Source organism: Lonchura striata, chromosome 1A, assembly GCF_050655825.1.
Source record: "Lonchura striata isolate lonStrDom1 chromosome 1A, ASM5065582v1, whole genome shotgun sequence".
Lineage (NCBI taxonomy): Eukaryota > Metazoa > Chordata > Aves > Passeriformes > Estrildidae > Lonchura > Lonchura striata.
The window spans coordinates 62,721,323-62,745,738 of NC_140741.1; the positions used below are offsets into that span (position 1 = coordinate 62,721,323).

Below are 24,416 nucleotides of genomic sequence, written 5' to 3' on the forward strand. Positions count from 1 at the left end.
CTAATGGCAAAGCATTAAAATATACTTTGGATGGGTTCATGTAAAGACTTCCATGCAGAATGTGCTCACTGCTGCAGGGCTGACTTCATCATTAGTCTTCTTTATTTTATAAAATACACAACACCAAATTTTAATGAATTTATTTGAAATAATATACAAGAATATAGTGTGCAAAAATCTTAGGGGCAACATCATGTAGACGTGTCATAAACTGAAATTTACAGTTGTGATTCTTAAAAAAAACCAACGCACAGCTGTTTAGTACAGGAAAAGCCATGATTGTAAATGTTCACAGCAGAAGCAATTGTAATCCTAACGCAGCTGCTCTAATTTTAGACAGTTGGAGGAGAAAAAAAAGTAAAGTGCAAGTGTTGCACATATAGTTAAGTGCAAAGTTTGCCCCCACCATAAAGATGTCTTATGGCAAAATAAAATATTGTAGAATATGTGGCAAAGACAAAACACAGAGTTATAACTATGATGGTGATGATATCAACAGCACCACTTTTCTTGAGATAATGCTATTTATTTGTTTCATTCTGTCTGGGCCATTGTTTCCACCACAAAATGACAGCTCTAACAAGTGCCAGCTGATGCAAAAGTATCTCCGTTGTGGCTACAAGTTTTCTAAGTGGTATCCCGAGCATCAGCTCCCTCGCTACATCACACCACACCCTCCATTCCCACACGTTCTGGTAACTTGCTGGCAGCAGGGCAGGCTGGGAAGCTGGAAGCTGATAATACACTTTGCCATTTCAGAAAATCCCAGGCCCCAGAATTGCAATTAATAATACAGTTGTGCAATACATATTAATCAGCAATAAGAATCAATGTATATAAACAGCTGTTACATATTTTAAAATTCCCCTTTTTGTACATTTTCTTTTAAAAATAAACATTTATACATATCTCCTTCGCCTCTTTCTAAAGTACTTTAGCACCACAGGATATCCATTTTCAAGCCTATATTACCTGATACATAATGAAGTTTGGAAGAAAAGTAAGGCAATTTGGTTTAAAATGCTGATAGTTTTTAGCTTACTTAATGTTCTATTGTAAAAAGCAAATCTTCACTCAGATCAATTCCATGATGGTGCCAGTATTTTATGGTCACACAAAGTCACAACAAATAGTAAGACCTTGATCTTGCATCTTCTCGCCATCAAGCAACAGCCATTTTGTAAATACAGAGTTAACAGGAAAATTCTGGCTTAATGCTGTTGTGAGCCCTGAGAAGAAAGAATAGAAAACCAGGTTAGCAATTACCAAGCAAAGGGCCTAACGCTTGTTTTCAAAGCCACAAGTATTTCTAATCATTGCTCAGTTACTCAGGAGAAAACAAAAAGGCCAAACCAGGCAGTTTTAGTCCCTGATCATCAAAAGACCATCACAACTCCTATGCCACAGCCTGGAGCCCACTATCATTACAGAGCACGGTTACCAGACTGCTAACAGCTCAGTTCACTGAACTGGAACAATTATAAAGGATATTTCCTGCTGTAACTCTGAGGTAATGGGTTCTACAGATCCTGTTCTCTTGGCCTGAAGACTGTAGGGACAAGGAAAATCCTACTACAAGGCAGGGAAAGAAAGCCTCACTGAGGCAAATCCATCACTACTCAGCTTCTACACACTTCTACTACTACACGCTTCTGAGTTGCTCAAGGGTCACAGGTGAGCCTGTGATCTCACCACCCAAAGCTCAAAACTGCAGCAGTGTAAGAGCAGAATAAATAAATAATATTATTTTAACTAAACCCACAAGGAAATGTAACAGAAGCTGTCACTGTTGATTAAAATAGAATGCAGTGAACAGAAAAACAGCTTGTTCCTAGCAGCTGGGATTTGGTGGAACCTTCTGCAACAAGGGACTGGAAACTGCACAAAGTATGTGCAGCAGAAAGAAGGAACTCAGTGTTGGAGCATTTCTTATTCAGTCTTAAAGCAACACTTGCATATGCTCTTGAGAAAAAGCCTCATTTACTCATCAAAGGAAAGGTGTAACTTGAGGATGAAATATTATACCACATGGATGGATGGTTTCACTAACCATGTAGATGAAGTCCACACCACTCTTCAAGCTCCTACCCAGCCATAAAATGAAAGAACTTGGCAAGCACCCGCTGCACCTTAGTAGATCTTTCCTTCCAATCTATTTTTCTAGTTGACAAGCAGAATCCCCTTTTTTGATGTTTGCTTTACATGATGTTTCAGCTTTAAAGCCCTTCTCTTTCTTAATACATCCACCACCTACTAATATATCAATGCCTTTCTATAAAGTGGGAAACAGTTTCATTTCCTACAGAAGTAGTGTTATCTACTGTATTTATTTTACAACTGAACATACTAATAAATGAAAGAGATTCACAGGGAAGAATTATTTTGCTCCTTCAGTACCTTCATATATGCTGATATAAATTATCAGAAAGAAAACTAGAAAAAGGTAAAGAAAAAGCTTTTACAGAAGATAAAAAAGTTTAGGTACAACCTCATGAACTCACTTCAAAGCAAAAGACCACATGCCCTTCCTTTGCATTTCACAAGCACACTTTCAGTACAACAGAATCCTCAGAACTCTCATACAATACTCAGACAGACCCTCTCCTGATCTGTCTCTTGCCTAACTGCAGGTTACACAACACAGGGGAGTAAATTAAGGTTTCAGCTACTAAGAAAGCAGCTTATTCTGAACAAAACACACTGTAGCCATGCATCTGAACACATGTAACAGCATGATGAAAAAGACTGCTTCACAAACATACAGAATTTGTTCGTTTTCTTTTCCAACAGTCAGGATTTAAACGCTTCTGCTCCTCTGCCAAGGCCTTGGCTTCTAGTGTGTACATCCTTCTTTCCTCATTTTTCATTTTCTTCCACCTGTCGCCAAGTATCACACTTATGGCTCTGCAAGACAAATGTTTACAGTACAGTCAGGACAGTGCTAAGAAATACTACGGGGTTTTATTTGTTTTTATCTGAACACTTTAAAATAGATGTGAGTTAAATGTGGAATCAACACACAAGGAAGAAATCAGCTGTATGTTAAAAATTGTAATAATCATATTTGTGATTATCTTCTCATAGTCCTTTTAGTAGTTAAACAGCTGAGACTTCTTTATTAGCTGAGCATGGGTCAATGCACATTTTAACGTTTCAACGGGTGTAACATACAGCAACTGGCACAAACCAGCAAAATAGAGATGTTACAAAAACCACCACCAAATGGTAACTCACATTTGTTTTGCTCTACTTTCAAACTAGAAGATCATATGACAGATTTGCTGAAAATATGTTCTCTAATAATTAGAGCAATGAACTGAATATTACCTCAGCCAAATATTTGATTAACTGCAAGTCCCCATGTCTATTTAATCAATATCTGTAAGTTTTTCTACCTTTAATCCATCCTGGGTGGAACATACTGATAAGTTCCCATTCCTGTGCAAATGGAACCATTTGTTCAAATACATCTATCATCATTTCCAAAAACTGAATTAATTCTTTTCCTTAGAAACTCTAGGTCTTTTGACAACATTTCCCTGTACTAGCCTGCCATATTACTTAACTGCACTCCCAAATGTTGGATCAATATCCCATTAAAGCTTTAACTCTTGTCTTTTTGCTGAATGAAAATCTCTAAACAACAGCTCTTTTATCAATCACTATTAAAGCTACAAAGTGGTTTGTATTCTTTGGCTTCAGATTACAGCAATGAGAGTTCTGTGACTGGCTCTAAGAAAGAAGTGGACACAACTAAGTCCTTTTATTTCTGCTGTTAATAAAGTTCCTTGCTGGCAGTGAAGATATTCAAACAGAATCACAATTAGAGTGTCATCAACTATTTCTGTAACATGGCACACACAGCAATTCTGAACACTGCTCTGCACCACAGAAAAGAAATAGATTTGACTCCTGCAAGGCCGTGTGGTGCTGTTCATGTTTCCATGAGCTGCAGAGCACTCAGGGACCTCATCCCAAAGCGCCCAGACAGCCCTTGAGCCTGCACTGCATGTGCTCTGATGACTCCTTCAAGCAAACTCCTCCAGGGAACACCACATCCCATCACCATCAAACCCATTTGCACAGCCTGTCTCTCTGGCAGTGGAATTTCTGTTTTTCTATCCAAACTGAGAACCAGTATCTTTGGTCCATCATCAGAAGCAAACATACCTAGTTTAATTAGCAGGTTGTTCATCTTTTGACAGTATCCAGAGGCATATCACCAGAAACCTGTCTGCTCTGGGCCACCAGCTTGTACTGGATCACTCACACCCTCAGGAAAGAACACGGGGACCCAGAGAGAGCAAGTCTGCTGTAAAAGCCATTATCTTCCTAAATAAAAATGCACCACGAAATCTTTTAAACAAAAATATGATTTCCCTCATCTCTAGAAGGTCCACTACTCAAAGCATTTCTGAACACACAACCAAGTTCGTCTATGGTCACAGTGTTACAATGAAGAGTATCTAGAAAATAAACAAGTGCAGCCCTAACACCAGTTTTTCAAACGTGATCTTGCAGTCCATTTAAGTATCGTGTGACTCTTGACTTGTGCTTTCAGTATTTACAAGCTCACTGTCTTGCTGACATGCCTTGAACTGCTTTGTCTCACAAGAGACCATTTAACTCAGAATACCTCAAGTTCTGTACTTTCTTACTCTGCTACAGAAATAACAGCAGTAAACATAAGAACTCCATTGTATAGAAGTGGCTGCTATGTTTTAAGATCAACACAGTAATCTGAAAATGACACAAACTTACATTTAAAAAACATGAGTTGCCTCCCAGCAGCTAAATTAATGAATGCCTCAGCAACACTTGAGTGACAGTAGCTGAATGCCTGTATCAATTATACTAATGCTATTTCTGCCATCCTGTGTTTTATGGATGCCATGGAACAGCAGCCAAAAACTGCACTGCCTTCCAAGCAGGACAGTGAGCAGTGCATTTTGAATCGTACTTTTAACTTGGTCATCTCTTTCCTTCAAGGTAAACCTGCTCACTGTCCTGCTTGCTCTCTAAAATATTCATTTTCACATCCATGCAGCCACAGTTCCAGTTCATTGCATCCATTTGAAATCAGCATTTTCAACTAAATTTATAACCATCATAAACTTTCCTGGCTGACATTCTGCTTCATTTCTCATTGATAGTTGCAATGAGTATGAAGGCAGCAGATCTGCTTCACTGAACTTACTATAAACGTTACACAACATCATTGTCAGGACACACAAGACAGGTTGGGATTTGTTTGGCAGGATTTTATATTTCAGCACCAGTTATAGTGTCCTTATTAGAATATTATAAAATAGTAAAACCCTTTTCAAAGCCCTGCCAACTTTAATTTTTACCAGATTTAGTTCAAGAATTTTTATGTCACAATGCAATTTTTACAGTAACAGTTTTTATAAAATTACATGCAGTAAAAATCTGATGGTAAGATCAGTCCATGTTTGTGTGTTTTGGTTTCTATTAACATATGCACAATTAGCACCAAATATTACTTAAAACATATGTAATGGAAATCTTAATTAAAGATGTTTAGAAGCAATCATGCTTGAGATTAAGAACAAAAGAACAAACTAACAAAGACCCATCCCCCACAGTCAGACAATTCTTCCTGCAAGTTTTAACAAATCGCTGAATGCTTTTAGGGCAAGCTGAATTTGGCAATGTGCTGTCTGGATGATGATCTTTGAGATATCCTAACTTATCAGCACTCCATTCTTCAACAGGATATACAGAGTGGAAATAAATGCTTGTAACTTCAGGATCAATTTGCAATAATATGTCAAGACTTAATTAGAAGAACCAGAAAGTCCCTTTTTTCCATTACAGCACACGAGCAGAGCACCTCATCACTGTAAACAACGACGGTTCTGAATTTGTGCCTCTGCACACATATACATCTATCAGTTGGTAAGTTTGCCAAAAATTGTTTGCATCAAGTTCACTGAGCACTGAAAATATTCACAGTCCACCCATAAAACCACCCTTCATGTTAACATCTTTCAAAGCTTGTTCTTAAAACAATACACACATTTTATTTCAAATGCAACATTTAGGGTATTTAAATCTTAAAGTGGGACATAGATATTCTTCCAATTCACCAGTAATAGCAAAACTAGAAAAGTTTGTATCATTACCTGTTGTCTTTCCCTGGATACATCTGAGTGTATTCAACTCTGTATTTTTTGGCAAAAAGCATGAAGGCATTCATTGGTCTTTTGCACTTGTTTGGAGAAGTGGCACTCACAGTACTTGCAGTCCCTGAGCTGTGGCTTTTGCCAGCTTTGCTGTACAAAGGATTGGAGGAAAGATGTGATGATGCAGTGGAGGCACAGTTTTTAGTACTGCATTCTGATCTCTCAGCATCCTGATTGTTTGCTCCCCCACAGGACAGCGAAGCGCGACGCTGGCGAGCCATGCTGCTGAGCACATACACTGCAGAGGAGTCCATCGGGGTAAAATCGTAACTACAGGGAAAAGACAGATCATAAAGCCATCCAGTAATTTTCATGTAAAACCCCTAAATATCTGTTCACTCTTCAATTTTACTACAATTCTAGTATTTTGCCCTTTTTTGTGTGACATAATGATTTGTGCTTGATGTGGATGTCAGTGTGAAAAAGAAAAAACTACAAGACTTTGGCAGGTAAGTTAGTATTTTCTTCACTGTGATGAAGACTGCAACTTTCCATGTTTTGCTATGCACTTTCCTCAGTTATGTACCTGTTAACTATACTGTGTCTTAAAACTTCATTCTCTTTTTAAACACACTTTCTTCTTTCTGATTCTGTCCTTACCATAAATCAAACCTGATCAGAGAATGACACGTACAGAAAGGGAAGACATGCAATGAGTTTGCTTGCAAATATATACTAACGGCAAATACGGAACCACTATATTGAAATAAATAATATTATATTCACTTCAGTACAAATAATGCACACTATTTTACACACAAACCTTCCAGTGAGGTTAAAGCCCTGCAGAGCCCCGTGACGTGGCTCTATTTGAGGCTGTGCGACAAACGCCTGCCCTCTAGTGACTAAACCGCGACATTCCTCCTCGAGGTATTGCACAGCTTCGGTGATTTGTTTGTAAAATTCAGACCTCCAAATACGACAAACTCTTGCAATTCTTAGCTGACCAATGACTACAATTAACTTCTAATCACTAAAGAAGTAGCTTTTCTCCACAGACTGTTACTATCTCCAGGTGGGAAAAGCACTCTTGGAAAGGCGCTACTCAATCATAGATCTAAACCACTAAGTTACCACCACAGGATAAACATAGAATGCATATATGCTAAGGCTCCTCTTACCTATTGCTCAATGTGGCTATAGTTGCATGATTTACGGCCAAAATAAGGGGTTTGAAGAGCTTTTTTGCAAATACCAAGTAGAACTACTAGAAAAGAAATACTGCATGTGGCAGTCCAGCTCTACTCCTCTCATGGGACAGAACCACACAGAGAGTGGACCCTGATGAGTGGCCTCCACCATTCCTCAGGAAGATACAAAGCAACAAAGAAGGGATAATGCTGACCATCTTGCAGGCTATCACAAGATAAGGAGAAAGGACCTCTGGTTCTACAACAGGCCAGCACCCTTCCTATTCCTAATCTTCCCATAACACAGAAAGACAAGCAATTTGAAGTACAAGGCAGTTTTCAGCTGGGCTGCAAATTAGTAAGGAGCCAGAAATCCAGATTTTTCAGTAAGATGTAGCTACCACAACTCTAACAGCTCTGTACATATGCAGTTCATAACAGGAGTTAAGAGAAACGCCAGAACAGCAAATGAGTGAAGCCAAGCAATCTGAACTCACTCTATGCCAGACTGAAATCATACAAGTGCTCCCAGGGCTTGAACTGCAAAAAGCATCTTAAATTCATTTTTCTCTGTTGTAAAAAACTAAAAGTGCAACTGGATTAAAAACAGATGCTAAAAAGACACTAAATCATAGGAAAAGATGAATTTTACTAAACCTTAAAATCTCAAAATAGTATGGAAAAATCTTTACTATTTCCTTAGACACAGCATAATTTATATTGAACAAGACTTGTGAAGGTTATCTGGCTGAAGTTCTAGTTCAGGGAAACCCCAAAGTGAATCAAACTCTGAAGTTAGGTAAGTTTGATCTAATATAAAAGAATGCCAAAAGACAGAATACACAAAAATAGTAAGATTATGAACATACAGTATTCTAGAGCCACTGCACATGCATTTACCACTAAGAAACTACTCAGATAATTCGAATGTATTGTTGCATATGAAGCATGAGATAACAGCTGGCAGATGTACTATTGTCAGAAAACTGTATTAGGTTTTTCAAACATAATCCACTTTACCTGGAGAATTTATAAAGACTATATATATATATATATATATATTACTTCTTTATCTAATCTGCCTTAAACTATCATAAAAAGAGGTTAAAAAGTTATTTCACTTTGAGGCACTACTTTGCAGTTTAGCAGAGCACATAATTACACAGCTTTCCTAGTACTGAGTATTCATTTTTCCCTATCATTTAACTCATAGTGCCAAAACTATTCTCTCTTTCCTCTATATAATGCTTCCAAACTTAAGGTGCCTACTCATTAAATACAAGAACCACTGAGGCCACTTTATCCAAAAATTACCTTTTAAATGTATCAAAAACACCTGAATCATCAAAGTTAATGGCATCAGGGTGTCCAGGAGGTAGACACAGATCTCCAAGATGCATTTCACAGCATGGAATGCCATGCTGTACCACAGTCAAGCTTGGATAAAAAGATGACCAACCTGAAGTGGTAAAGAGTTAAATTAGACAAATGGCCAGACAATCTCTCCAGTTCTTCATTGGAGCAATACTGTATCTTGAAATTACATAATTTTATAAAAATGTTCTGATGTAGCTTCTTTCACACAAAAGAAAAATCAGAAATTCTTACTTAGGGAACTCTTATTGCAAAGTTTATTTTTACCTCAAATAAAATATCATTATAGCAAAAAAGGAATCAAAACCTGGAGACTTTTACCATTTGAAGTTCCATTTTTAGCAAATGAGAAAAGCCTCCCTTATTTGCAGTTTTCCTATCTCCCCCCACCCTGGTCTTTCTGCTTTCCTGAGCTCCATTGATATACTCAATGAAATCTTTCCTTGTGAGATAGGCAGTATTCCTGGAGCTTTATGGCTTTACAGGTTTTTTTTTTGGTTCACAGTCCAGACTTCTTTACAGAGACAGTAAATTATTTCTACACCACAACTCTTATTACATTCATGAACAGTATGGGATGCCAACAAAATCTGCAATCACTTTCTGAGAATATTTTAATATGCAAGCAAGTGTACTTGAGGTATTTCATACCTTTATTTTTAACATAAAATGGATGATCGAGTCTGCATTCTACAGTAAGCAAGCCATCCTCCACTGTGCCAGGATCAAAAGTCAGCTTCAGCACTGACTCACCACAGGAAATGCTTTCTTCATGAGAAATCAACTTCAAACCATTGGAACCATAGTCCTGTTAACACACATACAGTTCTAAAAATTTCCCCCAAGAAAAGAATATACCTGTGTATACTCATCATCATACATTGTATTAAAAAAAACCCAACCTTATAATTTGTGTTTCTATCTAGCTAAAAATTAATAAGGATGACATAACATCCAAAACATATATAAATTAATTCAGTTCAAGGGCCTTTCCATGAGATCCACAAACAGCACAGTGATTAGCTCTAAACAACATTAATGCCAACCTGTTGTCCTGAGACAGCAATTAAAGGCACAGGGGTAACATAAGAAACAACGCATTTGCTACAGGTATTGCAGTGAATTTTTTAGAACTAAGGGCTACCTTGTAAGGACTGGCTGGTAGATTTTCCTCTTTTCCACAGCTTTCAGATCTTGCAAACTCTTCAACATCCTGCCATTCTTTATTGCGTCCTTTATGAAAGCACAAACGAGAGCCTAACAAGAGTTTTTCAAGGGAAAAAAGAACATTAGTGTAGGTAAAAAAGTCTGTACTACAAGAAAAAAAAATTACAAGATAAAACAAATACTTATTTCATTACACATGTTATTTTACCTTTTAGAAAACAATGCCAGACAGTTGAGGGCCAGGAATGGCACCATCCTAAATCATCATCATCTGAAAGTGATGACATGCAGAAAATGCCAGATTCTGATTCACTATTCGCCTATTAAAAAAAAGCAAAATGGTGTTGGTATTTTACTGCAGAGTATTTTAGGGCTGGTCTTATATGTCTTAAGACTGTCTCTAATTTGCACTTGCGGTATCATTTTGCCTGAAATACTAATAGGAATGTAATAAATGTGAATGGATTGTTTTAATCTCCTTTTCTGAGATGCATCCTGACATTCTTGGGTTTCATTCTCTGATATTCATTTCATCCCTATAGATTATTTTATGTTCATTTTATACCACATCATTCCTTAGTCATCTACAGATTTGTTTAAAGCACATTACTCTATGGTCCAGTTACTGGAAAGCTGTAGGCTCAAGCTGTATCAGTTGTAGATAAATCTGGAAAAAATTCTCTGTTGTTAACAAACTCCAGACACCAATTAATGTATGGAAAAAGGAGACACAGGACTGACAGGTTTTGTGCATCTCAAAGGAGAGGGATCTGTATTTCCTTCTGAGGCATCAAATCAGATAACCGTTTTTTAAAGCTTGCTATAGAAGGAATCACAATAGAAGCAGAGCTTTCTTAGAAAGTGATCTCGTCACAAAAAATATGAAGCAGCACTACAAGCCTACCCTGTGTGGTAAAAAGAGAAGTAACAGAAAATCTAGCTTAAATAGCAATAGTATTAACACTAAACAGATTTTTTTAAGCTAGTTTCCCTTGTAAAAAACCTTAACCCATTACTCATACATGTTTAGTTTAAAATGTTTCAGAACAACTCACCCTTTCATGTCTGACTGCTGTTTCATCCACATCATTCTTGGAGAAGTTAGGATCATTGTCTGAAGATCCTGGTGGAGGACGTGCATAGGAATGTAAACTTTTGCTTGTTGCTATTATGCGAACAGGAGATGATCTACAACAGAAACATGTATTTTAAAATATCTCAGATTAAGACAACATGAGACTTTGCTGCCATTACTCTAAAATGCTTTTACTGCAAATATTTCTGTTTGCATGAGCTGAACACTAAACAAACCACCCTCACACCAGTATTCCAACAGGATTATTAAAGGGCACAAGCTCAGGCAAAGAGAATGCTTTGAGTTAGCCTAACTACTGCATAGGTTCTAAATATAGGTTCCATAGGTTCTAAATAGGTTCCAAATGACAGTATACCACTTCCACAGCGGCATCTCCTTAGCACAATGCTGAAGGTTTTGCAAATATCTTGAAGCAAATATCCTGTTTTTAAGAGAATATAAAGACATCTGCTCTACTTAATTAAATCTCAACTACATTACTATTAACAGTATTGCACTGAGTTTTCTGATTATAAACCTAAGAAAAGCTGTACAATAAAAACTGAAGCCCAGAAATGTCCAAGAGCCCACATTTGCTGCTCACAGCCTTACAGAATCACAAATCTGAGACAGTTATCACTAAAATACACATTGCATTAGATTTCCAACTGTTTAAAAAAAAAAACCTGAAATCTGTGCACAAGAAAGTTTTAAGAATTTAATGTAAGAAATTCCTCTTAGATTTTATCTGCTGCTTCACATGAGGTAAATGTCCATAATTTCTGAGCCTGCTGTGGCTAGGCAATGTCTTTACATCATCCTATGTCATTCACGGCTGGAAATTAAGCAGCTTTTGCACCAGGCTCTGAGATGAGTTCTGTGCATACTTTCACAGAACAAATAAAAACACAAAAAAATAGTGCTCCAGTTCAACGTCTGAGGGTGTAAAGAGTTAAGGAAATAATTTGGAGACAGGATTATAAATCTCTATATTGAGTGTCAGTACCTGTTATAAAAAGCACACTGCATCAAAGGACTCTGAGGACTTGTTGCTATATTTGCTAATTCTGTCAACCAGTTCACCCCATTCTCGCAAGAATAAGCATTTTCTGAATTGCTGTTTGAGGTATGTTGGCTCCAGGAAGGCCTTGAACATTCCTGATGTGAAACATCAGCACCAAGCTGAAAAAGTGCAGGTGGGGTAGAATCTGTCTGCACAGCCTGTAGTTCCGGAAGATCATCTACAAACAAATGCACAAATTACCATAATTATACTCAATTCTTTGCTGTCTACTCAATTTGACACCAAATCTTGCAAATTTGGTGGGAAAAAAGGAACCAATATAAAGTAGTTTTATTTTCTCATATGACAACTGCCAACATTTCACAAACCCCGGTCATAAAATGGTCACAGAAATAGCAACATCTTCAGTCAATTATATATTCATACAAGAAATTAAAGAAAAAAAATAGGTAACTAAATAAAATGTAGTTCTGATTTTAAAATTCTTACTAGATTGACCAGTTTACACAAAACTATACTGCAGTATTATTCAAAAACAACATTCTTCACTAAAATACTAAAACTTCCCACAAAAGACAATCTATCCTTGAAGGTATGACACTAAAAAAATTCAACATCAGACCATGTTCAAGGTAAAAGGTTTCCACCAGGGAACCAAAGTTAAATAACTCAGATTAAATAAATCATGAAAGCTGGGTAGGGTGAATTCCCATCAAAAATATACAGCTTTTCTAGCCCATGCAGATTAAAGAAAAGACCCCATCTTGTTAACAGAAGTCTGTGCTATGTGCTGTCATGTAAATAAGTATCATTATTCTTAGCCACTCCATAACTTCAATTAAATGTGTTAATATTTCACTGATTATATTGATACTTTGTAAGGTATATGCTGTTTTTCTCCAATTTGTAAGAACTGAAGTAATCTTCCTCTATCCCAAAATCTTTATTTGCAGTAGATCTAAAGCAACATGATTCCTTTAGGAGGAGCTCTTGAGCTTTCTGTTTGTTTTTCTTGTGCCAAAAAACCCTGCTCCTCTGGGGATTAGAAGCAGAAATTTGTGGCTCAGAGTTCAAGAACATATTTGAGTCAACAGGCCAGTATGTCAGAACTGGAAATGGGTTAAAGGGAAAAGTAACTGCAAAGTAAGACCTTCAGATGTCACAAGTTACTGCTCAAGCTAAAAATCAGCAATTTCATTCAATCAGCTTCCAATAATTTCAGTATAGGAAATCTAAAACAAACTTCAGAATTCAATTTCCTCTGAAAAAATCGTCTTATTTACCAAGTTCCATGTGCTCATCACAGGATGCATATCCAGGAGAAGAGGGCAGGTTTTCATTACACTTCAGCAACTCCAGTGACTCGTTCATCCCTGAAGTTCTCTTGTCCACTACCAGAAGGAGTTTCTGAACTGCATTAGGCATTTGATTTGTCTTCACTTCCCACACCATGTTAGGATGCTCCAAAGTATCTGACTTTAGAAAGAGAGAGGTTAGAAATTTGTATACATGTGAACTGTTTTAAGTAGCATCTGATATACTACTTCGTTACCAGGGCCCTAAATCCTATTAGTCTGTTCAGTATCACAGCATATTTTAGGGGAGGTCTAGACACAATCTTGTACAATCCTTACAGAAAACAGAGCTAACTCTGAAGCCAAGAGGCTACCTGGGGGCTTGGCCACTTGAGTTTCTAGTATCTTGAAGGATGGAGACTCCCCAGCCCTTCCCCTGTTGCAGTAACCACTCTTGCTGTAGAGAGCTGATCCTCATGCACGTTTGAACTTCCCACAGCCTGTGCCCACTGCCTTTAAGAGATTGGAGTTAACCACCACTCAAGTCAAGATAAACAACATCCACTTGGTACCCTGAGCCACTCAGCCCATCACAAAAGGCAATCAGATGGGTCAGACAAAATTTGCCCCATAAAATACCTGAAGGCTAAGGCTGAGCAGTCTGTAGTTCCCCACTTCTTCCTCCTTGAAGCCTGGTGTGACATTTTCTTTCTTCCAGTTATTGGGAGCTGTCCTGCCATGAAATCCACTGCTTTTTGGAGACCACCCTCACAATATATCCCCACCCACAGCAGGGGGCTTGGGGACAGATGACCTTTAAGGTCTCTTCAAACCCAAAACAACCTGTGACAAATGACTGAAACTGGCTTGGAGTGATCCCATCTGGTCCCACTGCCTCATGCACAGATGCCTCATAGAACAAGCCTGCCCCTCATTTGCTCTGCTTTTACCACAGACAGAGAAGTGTCTTGCTCTCTCAGAGGCAAGCTGCTACCCCCAGGGACTTGAGCAGCCTAGGAACAGGCCTGGAAAATGAAGATCAAAGCAAAAATGGTGTCCTCAGCCTCGTGAGATCATGCCTCCTCTGCCATTTATGATCAGGCCCACATTTTCACCAGTTGCCCTTTCAGCACTGGCATCTCTGCAGAAGCCTTTTCCACTACCCTTCCCATCTCTGGCCTCCAGCAAGAGTCTCAAACAGACTGAACTCCTAACATCCTTCACTGTGTTGCAAATGGAAAGATAAAGATGCCTCTACTGGAAGATTTCACTTCGGTTTCATTTCCCCAGATCCTAGTCAAGTATTCATTTCCTCCAAACCCACTGTGTTAGATCATCTTCAGCAGAAAATTGTGTGCTTCTTCTAAAAAACCACTGTCTCTAAAACCCGGTAAACAATGTTATTCTAATCTTTAGTAATTTGGTTATCTACTTTTTTTTTTTTTTTAAGATGAGGATGAATTAAAGCTACCTAACGTTATTACCTTGTACTTTAATGAAGTGTCCTTGAAACAATAATCACAAGTCTCTCACAAAGAGCAGAAAACACAGCTCGTAAGAAAGAAAACTTGAGAAGTCTACCCTACGCATGTCCACTGAGTAAGCTACATTAAAGAAATATCAACAATAGCTAAGAAAAGTATAATATTTTCATATCATAGAATGACTGGGTTGGAAGGGACCTCTGGAGGTCACTTAGCCCAGCCCCCTCTACTCTAAAGCAGGTTCACCTACAGCAGGTTACACAGGATCATGTCCAGGAGGGTTTTGACTGGAAAATTTCTACCCTTCTGATCTCCTAATCTTTCAAATATATGCAAAACTTATATTAAGTTGCATGCTAAATAAACATAAAAAGATGTTTGATTCTACTCAAATGGCCCTACTACAAAGCTACATCAGCTTTTTCTGATTTTAAGGTGAAGAAAGGTCACAGAAATGAGAATACACAACTCAAACTATCAGTGACATTATTTTCACAGCCAGAAAACATCTTTAACAAAATTTATATCCCAATCACCCATGAGGGACAGTAAAATTACAGAACACCACAAGAGCAGATAGCTCAGTTGTTTCTGAACAGAAAAACCAGACCTCAGTAGTACAGGTCAGGACCTTGAAGATTATGGCCAACTAATCAACTCTGAAAAGTCACTCTTCGTTTTTCTGGCTTAGCTACATCTTTCCTTTCCCCTGTTCTGCCCTGTTGTTTGTTTTATTTTTTGTTCTATTTTTTCCTCTCTTCCTTTCCCATTTTCCTGCCAAAACGAAGAAGCAAACTTACTTCTAGAATGTTACCTTCTCCTTCCTTCCTGCCAGGTGCCAAGACTTGAAAGACCATGTCCTGGTATCCCAGCACTCTGAAGGTCAGAGATAAGGTACAGATACAAAATGCTAGTCTGACAGGAAAGCTACTTGTCTGAGAAATGGATTATTCCTCCAAGAATTTCTGCAAACCAAAGCCATCTGTGTACAAAAGCCAAAAAAATCCTCTAACAAATAAATTACAATGAAATAGAAAGAGAATTACAAAGAAAAACAAACTGCCCAACATTACTTTTCAATTTTTTTATTCTACTTGATTAAAGCCTAATTTGGACATCATGTCCTTCTCGTCTCCTCAGCCTTTCAATGGTTTGAACATGAATGGGATTGGTCATTAACCAGCTTGTAAAGATTTTTTTGAATTCAACTTTATGTTGAAAATTTGTTGTGTCAGATGTTGTCTAGAACCATGCTAGGACTGTAATTACTGCAGCTGTCTTTGGAGGCTAAATGACATTATTATTTTGACTTTAAAGTAAGTTGTCATGCTAAAACAAATGGCACTACTAATAAAGACTTTATTAATTGAAACCATGTCTATTTCTGAAGGACAAAAATAAATTTGGGGAAAAAAGTAAATAAAGGCTGCGGCTGCGAAAGGGTTCAGCAGGAACTGGGCAGCATCCACCCAAACCGCGCTGCGCAGGAATGCCTGGGTGGAAGTGCTCCCCGTGGTTTTCTTCCTTCTGCTATTTGCCTTTCTTCCCCCAACCTACTGACGAAGTTTCAGGCCAGGTCTACGCCTGGACGGCGTTTAATTTGGAGAACAGCTTCTCCAAGCAAAACACAACATACTGGCAAGACTGGATCTACACCAGGGACTTTTCCTGGCGCAGCCGCTTTGATCAGGAATCCTCGCTGCACATCCCGGGCCGCGCCAGAGCGCGGAGCCGAGGCACAGCGTGATTCACCATGTTTTCCAAGCCCGGGCGGCCTGCTCGCTGACGCAGGGCGGGCCGCGCTGCCCCCGCCGCCCCCGCCCCGCGGCGGGGCCCTGCGGACGGCGCTCCCGGGGCGGCGGAACCCCGGGACCCCGTGAGGCGCCGCGGCGCCCCGTGAGGAGCCCCGGGACCCCGTGAGGAGCCCCGGGACCCCGTGAGGAGCCGCGGCGCCCCGTGAGGAGCCCCGGGACCCCGTGAGGCGCCCCGGGACCCCGTGAGGAGCCGCGGCACCCCGTGAGGAGCCGCGGCGCCCCGTGAGGAGCCCCGGGACCCCGTGAGGCGCCCCGGCACCCCGTGAGGAGCCCCGGCACCCCGTGAGGAGCCCCCAGCGTCCCTCGCGAGGCGCCCCCGTCCCCCTCACGCGCAGCCCCTCAGGGCCTCCCCCGCCCGTCACGTGACCTTGTTTACAGCTGCGGCCGCACGGCGCACGCGCGCTCGGCCCCATTCATTCGAACTGCGTAACACCGGCCCGGGGGGGCCCCCCCCGCGCCCCGGCCGCCGCTCCCCCCGCGGGGCTCTCCGCACCCACGGCACCCCGAACGCTCCCCGGCCCGCACAGCCCCGCTCCCGCGGCGGGCACAGCGCCCTTGCTCTGACAGACCGGGGCGGGCGGCCGCTCCCCGGGGAAAACAAGGGGAGGGACACCCCCCCCATTCCGCTTGTTTTCATGGTTTGAAAGGGCACAAAGAGGGCCGGAACAACCCGTGAGTTTCAACCCCGCGGTGCGGCAGGGTGGCGGCTCCGCGGGGTCGGTCAGGGAAGGCGCACAGTAAACAATGTCCGAGGTTCCCGTCGCCGTCAAAAGACTGAACCCAGCAGCCTCGTCGGCTCGGCCTCCGGCCGCTACCACTGCTGTCTGACCTCCCGGACCCTTCCCATCCCCCGCCGCAGCTTCGCAGCCCCGAAAAGCGGCAGCTCCAAACTTTGTAGCACTTACCGAACCCGTCGCCATTACCGAGCTACCCTCGGCTGCCCCCCTCCCTCGTCCTCTCGGCGGGTCCCGCCCCCCTCAGGCGCTGCTCGGGCGCTGAGTGGACAGAGGCGACGTTGCTCAATTCGCAGCCGCTTCCTATTGGCTATCTGGCCTGCCTGTCAGGACTCCTCCCGGAGGGCGGGCATGTTTTGACTCTCCTGCACAGCGGATTGCACCGCGCCGCACATCAATCATCTCCACGCGGCGCTCCGATTGGCCGACGCCTCCGCCGGCGCACGCAGAAGCACTCTGGGAGCTGTAGTCACCACCGCCGGCCGCGCCTGCCCACGGGTCGGTGATAAGACGACAGCCCCCAGGATGCCCCGCGCGGCGCCGCGGTAGTAAACAAGCGGCGCGGGACACGTGTACCGGCCCGGCCGCTGCCCGCCCCGCCCCGCCCCGCGCGGCCCCGCGCCCCGGCCCGGCGGCGCTCTGCGGACGGGCCCGCGGCGGGCAGGGCCGGGCCGCGCCGGGCAGGGCAGGGCAGGGCCGCGGCTGAAGGTCAGGCAGGGAGTGAGTGAGTCAGCAGCTGCGCTCCGCTCCGCACCGGCCTCGCCCCTCGCCTCTCTCAGTGAAAAGGCACCGGTGGAGCTTAGGCCCAAAATACATGTTAGGGTGGGGAGGAGGAAATAAATTAAATCCATACAGGTTTAACAGTCCAGTAGTGTTTCCCACACAGTCTCATACATTTATTGCCAAAATAACAGTGTGGTTTGGTTGAACATTACTATTAAGACATTTTCCCACTTTTGCCCATTAACTCCAGGAGATCAGCGACAAGACTCCTCCAGAGACCACATCTTCGTCACAAAATAGGTTAATTATTATGCATGATGTGACACAAAGCAAGTACACACACAATTCAGAAACAGACAATATTTTAGAAACTGATGGACAGTTAAGATATTTTGCAACTGTTGGGACTTTTCCAACAAATGCACTTTCTTAGCCTGTTGTCAACATCACTGCACAAATGAGAACGTGTCTTAAATCCTGTCTCAGAACCTTTGCTGTAATTTGGTATCTGCGACAGTTTTGCCTTTCAGAGATGTTAACACAGCACTGCATGAAAAGAAGAAAAAAAAAAAAAACAAAGTTAACACAAGTTAAAGCCAACTGGTTCCCAGTTTCGTTAGTGGCCACTAGAGGGAATGCTGGATTGTTGTTCCCACAGGCCTACAAGGCCTACAAAGGTAACACAATTAAAAAGGAAATTATACCATATTTGTACTTGGAATCACAATACAGTTTGCAGAGGTTTTTGGCACATCAGTTTGAGATTTGCTTTTTCCACGAAGTAATAGTTTGCCTGTCGGTAAAGTCATTGCCATCTGTAGGCACTGTTTGAAGACAGATATTAATCTGAAAAAACACCCAATATCTTTTGCAGTTTGAACTGGAAACTACTACTCTCTGTAAGCAAGTTTAGCTTTAAAGGAAAGTAGAAAAGAGAATCCCATGGAATTTAACTCAAAATCTTCTGTGCTTAATGACCTCTATATAGTCCCAATCTGAAGTACCTTGAGGAAAAGAAAAGTAATACTGAGATTCAAATATTAAGTGACTAGACAGCTTATTGTAGTATCAGCTGTCTACACCACATCCCACAAGCTCATATTTTCCCTATATTTACAATTCAGGCTTTTTCTAAATAACTGATACATCTTTATATGAGAAAGCTTTTATGACATCCCATCTCTAAAATATTTCTTTTAATAAACAGAAAACTGGTAAACAAGGAACCGTCTTTTTTACACCACTCCACAATAAAATTAATTTTAAGGCTGTTTTTCTTCCCCTTCTCTTTTGATCTCCCTTACACATCTAAACAGCTTTAGGCTCTTTGGAGAGACATCTAAGCTTCTTGGGCATTTTAATGTGTTTCAGCCAGATCAAGGCGGGGCAGAAAACCTGGGCATGCAGATGTCTCCACTCTGCACACTGCCTGCCTTCTGTGCCTGTGGTACAGCCCTTGCCACATAAAACTCACAATGTGCTCTTTTCTGAAAGCTTCTTCTGCCACAGTGTGGAAGATGGAAATGGCAGAGGCCTGATCAAGCAGCTACAGAAGATAGAAAATCAAGTCTCAAGTCCCATCTTTCTTCAGAAGAAGTCTGTTGGCCTAAAGGATATGAATCTTTTTATGGAGCACATTTCCACCCTGCTACGTACTTTCTGGACTCAAAACAAAATAGCTTCACAGCTCTTTACTGTGAAGATTCACAGTTCTCTACAAAAGCTTCATGCATGAGTGTTAGCTGTGAAGCCCAGTCCTCTGAGATCCCCTGGCCCAGATTCCAGATACAGGTCTAGACAAGTAAATACCACTGCTGAACTAGAACCTCGATATCACACTGGAATCTATGACATACCCAGAAAGTACAAAAATATTAATCCTACCTAAGACTGAGATTAAAATCTTGTAGTGATGAATGTCTGAACTGTTTTGAAATTCTAAAAAGAGACATGCAACAGCTTTATTATTTTCAAATCTACCTCTCCTTTGCATACAGTAAGTTAACATTTACTCAGTGAGGATGTAAAGGAAAATAAGTAAAGGGACAGGTAGTCCATGCAGTAGATGACAGCAAGACACACAAAATTAGCAAAGCTTACTCACTAACGCCATTGGCTCAAGGCAAGTATGTATCATATAAATTTCTGAATTAAGATTATGTCAATGCCATACTCCTTGCTCTGACTGCCTGGTCACTAATTAAATCATTACTCCCCCTGCACACACCCTACCTCACTCCATGCCCAAATGAATGGGTGCTCAGAGAATGAATCAATGGATCAACACAGGCACTCTTGGTAGCTTTGCTGATTCAGTTGCTTCTGCTGTTGTAAGAGGTAGAAAATAAGGTGGGGTATTGGGAAGTGTTAGTCTTGAGTTATTGTTACATTACAGGTGGCTACCAAGAAGCACTAAACAAACAGGAGAGACTACAATTAGATAATACTGATTCATTTGCATCTTAGCGATTTGCTTCTTAAAATTGTCAGGCACAAAGTTAAAAAGACACAAAGCAGATTTTTTTAAATTAGTAATATCTCAGTCAAAAGTTGTATTAGTAAAATATATGTTATATATTGGGTTTGTGCCTATCTCCACTTTTAATCCCTCCTGCCCCAAGTCAGTCCTGCCCTTGTAACACAGCTGTTACTGCTGACTCTCTGAAATACAACATATAATTATTTTAATCCTGCTACAGGAGCTTTCACATCAGCGTGTAGACATCCACCGTCAGTAATTAACTAAACAGTCCCCCAGACATCAGAACTCCACTCACCAGAGCTTCTACTCCCAGCCAACATGGCAGCCTCTCTTCTGCAGCCATTCTGCCTCTCAGTCTGGTTTTCTCCTCACACAATGACTTGTGCATCTCCTAAAGCTATTTGTACTCATTCCCTCTTCCAGTGGCCATTTGTGGCTTGCTGCAATGGTGGTTGGCTCTGTCCTCGTTCCTACAGACATCCCACATTTCATGTCCTCACAGAAGATGCTCTTGGGAATGAATAGCAAAGGAAAAGAAACATTCTTGTTCCCAGGAAAGAAATTATCTCTTGAGTGCTAGAAATTTCACTTGCCTCCTGAAGTGACTCAAATTGAGGAGAAACAGAATAAATAACAGGGCAGGGATTTTATTTTTTCCCTTTCAAGACAGGTCAGGAATCAATGAGAAATTTATTTCCTGTCATTATGGCACAGATTCCAGTTTCAGCTAAACTATTTTTATATATAAAAGTAGACTAAAACTGGCAATAGTATTAGGAAAAAAATAAATGTTCCATATATCACAAAACAAACCAGAAGAGGGATAAATAAAAAACTCCTCCATCCCAGCTCAAAGCTTGCAGAAAAACAAATCAAGAAAAGATTACAGAAAAACTCTAAGTTTCCTGTATGCTGGTTGGTATATTAAAATGCCAGTAAGTGTTTTTGGGCAGTGGAATACAATCATGTGTACTGTATATGATTCATTGTAGAATATCCTTTGTGCAAATTTTGCACAGGCCCATAGCTAATAATTTTCATATACGATTTGGGAACTACCACAGGCCAAGGACTATTGTCAGTTGGCCATCTGTATATGACCACCCCATATGGAAAGCTAAAAAAAAAAGCTTCCTAGACAGCTTATAAATGAGCCCAGAGAAATCCTGGAAAACAGGATGAAAATGCTGGCCATTCAGTGTGTCAGTACTAGCAAATAGTCTCAGGGACATAAAAATTTCCTATGACAGACACAGCCATAGAGATGCAGCCAAAAAAACAATGGTACAGTCTAGCTGAGGTTGCACACCACCTGACCCTATAATGACAAAGCAACAAAAGAATACAGAGCTTCTTGGTAAGTTGGATGGATTTTTCTAGATAAGATACTGAGTTACCAGCATCGTCAGAGATATGAGGGAGCAAGTCCCAAAGGCTCACTCTGCTGCCAGGAAATTAGTCATCCCCAGAGACCTGCACAGAGCATTATCCTCTCCCAAAACTTCATAGCTGCTCAGCTGAAATAATACAATACCTTCAAAGAACACATGACAAAGTATTCATATAATGAATTATGTTATTTTTAGACCATCCTAATTCATTTTACATCAGTAAGACAAAGTTGAATCAGCAGATACCATCACAATGACCTAGTAGAACCTAATGGCAGAGTTTTTATATGGTCTTGATTGGGCAGCTTCATTTATGTAATAGTTTGGTCTTTGTCTTTTCTCTGTAGGCATCTAGCAGTTCTGTGGAAGGAACACAGGGTATTCACACAGCCATGGCAATGCCAGAACTGCACTCCAGCTCATTTTGATTTGCCATCAGAGAAAGGGCAGGAGTGGGACAAAGGGGATGAGGAAGGGAGAGTGGCTGCCCAGCCAACCAGGCCACTGTGTCCCAGCACAGACCCAGCCAGTCACTCCACTTGCCTTATATCCCCCTACTGCCACTGGCTCTTCACCTGGCTGCCAGGAGAAAGCTCATTTCAAGGGAAAGAAATGGTGTGGAGGAAGAGACAATGTTAAACTCTAATTTTCTATGGGCTTTTCATACCCTACAAAGATTATTTAGCTTCCTTTCAGTCCATGAAGTGAGACTGTCCAGCCTGCTAAGCATCTTTCTCAGCCAAAAAGTAGAGTAAGAACTTGGAAAAAGCCTTGGTATATAACTGAAGAAATACAGTTCTCAGAACTATTTGAAAATGAGCCTAAATTTTCTAATACAGTCAACAGCACAGATCTGTACGGACTCAGCATGCAAAGAATCAATTACTCCCTGGAGTAATAGTTGAGAACAGAAAAAGTATCTTAGAAACAACAAAAAAAAATTATATATATATATATACAGACCTATCATCACATATATGATTGGACAGAAAGAGCTTTGAACTAACATAAAAACTTTAGCAGGAACATGTAAAAATGTCTATGCTGTGGCAAATTGACTTTCAGCAAGCAAATGCTATCAGATGCAGTAAGCATCTGAAAAAAAAAAGACTAAGAATTGTCAGGCCTGTGGAGGATGACCAGAAGATACTGATTTTGCACATCTGGTAACTCTTGATACAGAATAAACAATAATGTTTGTCATGGCAAGTGTGCCATGGACTACCAGATGGTACAATCATGACATATCAGTTGCAGGGTCACCTTACAGAAAGCTTGAAGGACCAAACATTTCAAGCAAAACAAAACCAAAACACCAAAATAAAAAACCTAAACCCCCCATTCCAGCAAGGAGCAAAATAGTCTGTACTGAAGAGAAAAGACAACATGAGGGGAAAAAATGGAGTGACAGTGGTTTAGGTTGTAAATGGTTTCACAGTACTCTTCAGAGGTTTCCCTTAAGATTGCCACAGTTGGTCACTTCTGGACCTTAAACAGAAAATCCAGAAGGGAATGATTTCAGGAATGTTTATTTCAGATGAATTAAATTTAATGTAGTACAATGTTATTTGACATTTAAAAAGTGATAGCATCAGCAGTAAGATCAAGGAATCTTGCTCGCCTCAGGGTTTGTGTCTTCTGATCAACTTCAGGGCTGCAATCAGATTACTTTCCCCATGGTTAAGGCATTTATAAAAACCATTTGCTGTTATATGGTTTCTCTTCTGGTTAGTAAAATATGTAAGTCCATGAATGCCTCTCACACAGGATTTCTTTCAGGATTTTCTCTCTTCTGAGAAGTGAGGAATATTTTCAGCAAATTCAATAAAAATAAAATCTTTAATAACAGAAGCATCAGGTAACTTAAGCATGGACACAATCTAATAAGGCAAACCCAACACAGTGTTGTTTAAAATTATTAGAATTGTCTACTTTTTATTGAAAGGTCTGTAAAAAAAAATCAATAACTTGATATTATTTCATTCTTAGGATTAACACTCATCACATTTATGACATGACACCTGGCACATTTGAAATACCTATGAAGAGATGAAGAGATCCAGGAGAAATCCCAAATTCTGATAGATGAAGGATATAATGATTTGGATGAAACTTAAAAAGTGGTAACATGTTACTGTTGGTTAAGCCCCGCTGAATTTACCAGCAAAGAAAGTTCAAGAAACCATCCAGTGCCCAAGAGCAACACAATTAAACTGCTGCAACATGAAGCTGTATTTTGGGAATCAGAAAACGCAGAGTCTCTGATTATCCTAAATTTGTTACTCCACAGCTTTTTCCCAGCTATAAACTACAAGCAAATCATCAAATAAAGTAATTATGACAATTACTGCATCAACAATATTGTCTGAGTAGACAGAGCATCCACATAATGTCATTTATGCAAATCAGCATGAAAGTGTTAAGAATTATGAGAGGTGTTTTTTAATAAATGAGCATAAATAGGTAATTTGTAACTTTATGGTAATAGAATTAAAAGACAAGAAGAATATAAACAAA

General features: G+C 40.5%; 1 protein-coding gene across 3 annotated transcripts; it reads right to left on the reverse strand.

The window, feature by feature from the left end:
* Positions 1 to 125: 125 nt before the first annotated feature.
* On the reverse strand, positions 126 to 17,521 carry HBP1 (HMG-box transcription factor 1). 3 transcript variants are annotated; one of them, XM_021539128.4, is made up of 11 exons: positions 17,475 to 17,521; positions 13,260 to 13,448; positions 11,959 to 12,193; positions 10,933 to 11,065; positions 10,086 to 10,197; positions 9,855 to 9,967; positions 9,362 to 9,518; positions 8,651 to 8,795; positions 6,147 to 6,476; positions 2,763 to 2,904; positions 126 to 1,229 (listed from the first exon to the last, which is right to left on the reverse strand). In XM_021539128.4, the coding sequence occupies exons 2-11, from the start codon at positions 13,426 to 13,428 to the stop codon at positions 1,212 to 1,214; spliced, it is 1,554 nt and encodes a 517-aa protein (XP_021394803.1). In that variant the 5' UTR covers positions 13,429 to 13,448; positions 17,475 to 17,521; the 3' UTR covers positions 126 to 1,211. The 3 variants fall into 3 exon arrangements, with proteins under 3 accessions (XP_021394803.1, XP_021394802.1, XP_085425924.1); XM_021539127.4 differs by having other exon boundaries at positions 13,260 to 13,452; XM_085569798.1 differs by lacking the exon at positions 17,475 to 17,521 and adding an exon at positions 13,911 to 14,292 and having other exon boundaries at positions 13,260 to 13,452.
* Between the last annotated feature and the right edge of the window lie 6,895 nt (positions 17,522 to 24,416).